This window comes from Penaeus monodon, chromosome 22 (assembly GCF_015228065.2).
Source record: "Penaeus monodon isolate SGIC_2016 chromosome 22, NSTDA_Pmon_1, whole genome shotgun sequence".
Lineage (NCBI taxonomy): Eukaryota > Metazoa > Arthropoda > Malacostraca > Decapoda > Penaeidae > Penaeus > Penaeus monodon.
This window is the reverse complement of record NC_051407.1, coordinates 41,975,704-41,977,694: the sequence shown is the minus strand read 5'-3', so window position 1 is coordinate 41,977,694 and position 1,991 is coordinate 41,975,704. Positions and strand designations below refer to the sequence as shown.

Sequence of the window (1,991 nt, the reverse complement as noted above, 5' to 3'; positions counted from 1 at the left end):
TACAATATGTGTCATTATGAAGATGCATATTTTACTCACACCACGTAGTGTATACTCAACAGTTTATCGGTTTAGAGTTTACTTGAGGCGTTTCAATAAATACTTCTCTGAATGTTCCCTATAGGTAAATCTCTGCCTTTATCAGTATCGTTCTTTAAGTGTTTTTATATATACAAGTAACAATACAGTGGATCACAGTTCCCGCACGTACTGCAAATTACCATAACGAAATGTAGGAAGATGGCATTAAAACAATTCTTATATGAAAGTCTATAATCATCTGCCGAATGGAACTTGCCCACTTTCTCATTTTCATCCTGACAATGCATTAGTAGTTTGACACTGTAATTCTGGTAAATTGATAAAAGTATCTACTCTTCACTTATCTTGACTACATTCATCGTTGGATATGTCTATCCACATGAACCTGTGCAGATGGACTTAGTAAACATAGACGAATACACAGAGAAACGCTATAAATTCATCGACTTTTCTGAGATCCTGCATCGTGCTCGCGAAATAGTAGTGTTCATGATGATAATAACGTAAGGATACCTCGTAAAGCCATCACATCTGTGTCACAGTATATAATTACACTTTTGCGCTATATCAGTATCAAAACGTGCAAAGAGCGTGATTAGTATTACTTTAGTCTTTAAAGATATTATGCATGAAGCTCTATATTTACAGTCATGAAGAATTCGAAGAAGGGATCCAGTATATCACCTCATTGTAATGAGGATGTTTTCAAAAGACAGGCTGCATTATAGGGAAACAGTAAACTAAGTTGTGACTATCTCCTGGATAAGTATGCCTACGAGTATGATACGTGTAGTAAATGCACTCCTATAATCTGTACTAACTGCTAGTGTTTATACAGATCCCAACCATTGCGTCACAAGGGCGCCTACGACTGCTCGAAGCCCCTGAACACAACATCCACGTGGTGTTCCACATGATGGGCTCGGCCGTCCACGTCAACGCAGCGCTGCGTTCTCCTCTTCTCGACTCGTACGCGCACCAGCGGGAGTGCGTCGTCAAGGTAGGAGGCTAACACCGGCTCATATGGTAAACAAAATATCAACCGAAATGCCAACAAGTAATCACTGGTTGCAGAGTCTTGTGTTTGACTATTGGCTCACCACCTGGGTTGGTTTGGCAGCCCGGAGTTACATTAACGATGGCATGGTTGGACTGCAACAGATAGCAGAACTGTTTGCCGTCAGATGTTCACAATGCTTTAATAACAAAACAACTCCACAGTGGTAACTAGTGCTAACTACAAATTCATGGTTAGGGTAAGAAATGTTGACGCTCAAACACTCGGGTGCGGCCGGGATTTAATTAGGACGTTGGTCTCCCCGCAGGCATTCAAGGCAGCCGTGTCCGCAGCGAACGTTGGCGCCGGCACGCTTCAGGGCATGGTTCTCCTCAACCTGGAACGAGGCGGCGAGATGGGCGCAGGTCAGCAACATTTAATGACAACATGTGTAAAATATGTCATTACCTTATTATTCATCACCTAAGTGGCTCGCTTCTGGTGTTTATATAGCCCTCACGTCAAGCACCAGCTCCCGCGAAACTTGTGGAATGGCGCCAAGGTACTCTGTCGGAACCCTAACCTACCCACGCCAGCCGTAACAGCATGGCGGGCGGGGCTGTTGCCTCAAGCCGAACTGGGCAGGATCGACATGAAAACAGTTCTCATGCAACAACTAATTTGCTGTGCAATTTCGCCAAGCAGTTTGTAAGATTTACACACCCTATAACCCCCTAGAGGCCAGAAAAACCCTCCCCAGCTCCAAGAAAAATACTGAGCGCCATCTTTTTAGTTCTATTTGTGTCCGTTTTTTGCGCCAAGTTATAAATAGAAAACAGAAATAAAGCCATCCGAAAACAAGTGCCAGATCATAATTTCAAGAAGATACGTTGGAAGAACCGGTTCCCTATTTATACATGTAATGCCTCTTCTTGACAGTTTACCACCAATA

General features: G+C 43.1%; 1 protein-coding gene across 1 annotated transcript in view; it reads left to right on the top strand.

Moving 5' to 3' along the window:
* The window catches only part of LOC119587150, a 20,436-nt gene that overhangs the window by 10,002 nt on the left and 8,443 nt on the right, over window positions 1-1,991 (top strand). Inside the window, exons 4-5 of the mRNA XM_037935906.1 lie at window positions 881-1,042; window positions 1,368-1,464. Coding sequence (XP_037791834.1) covers window positions 881-1,042; window positions 1,368-1,464 — 259 coding nt within the window. The remainder of the gene's footprint in view (window positions 1-880; window positions 1,043-1,367; window positions 1,465-1,991) is intronic.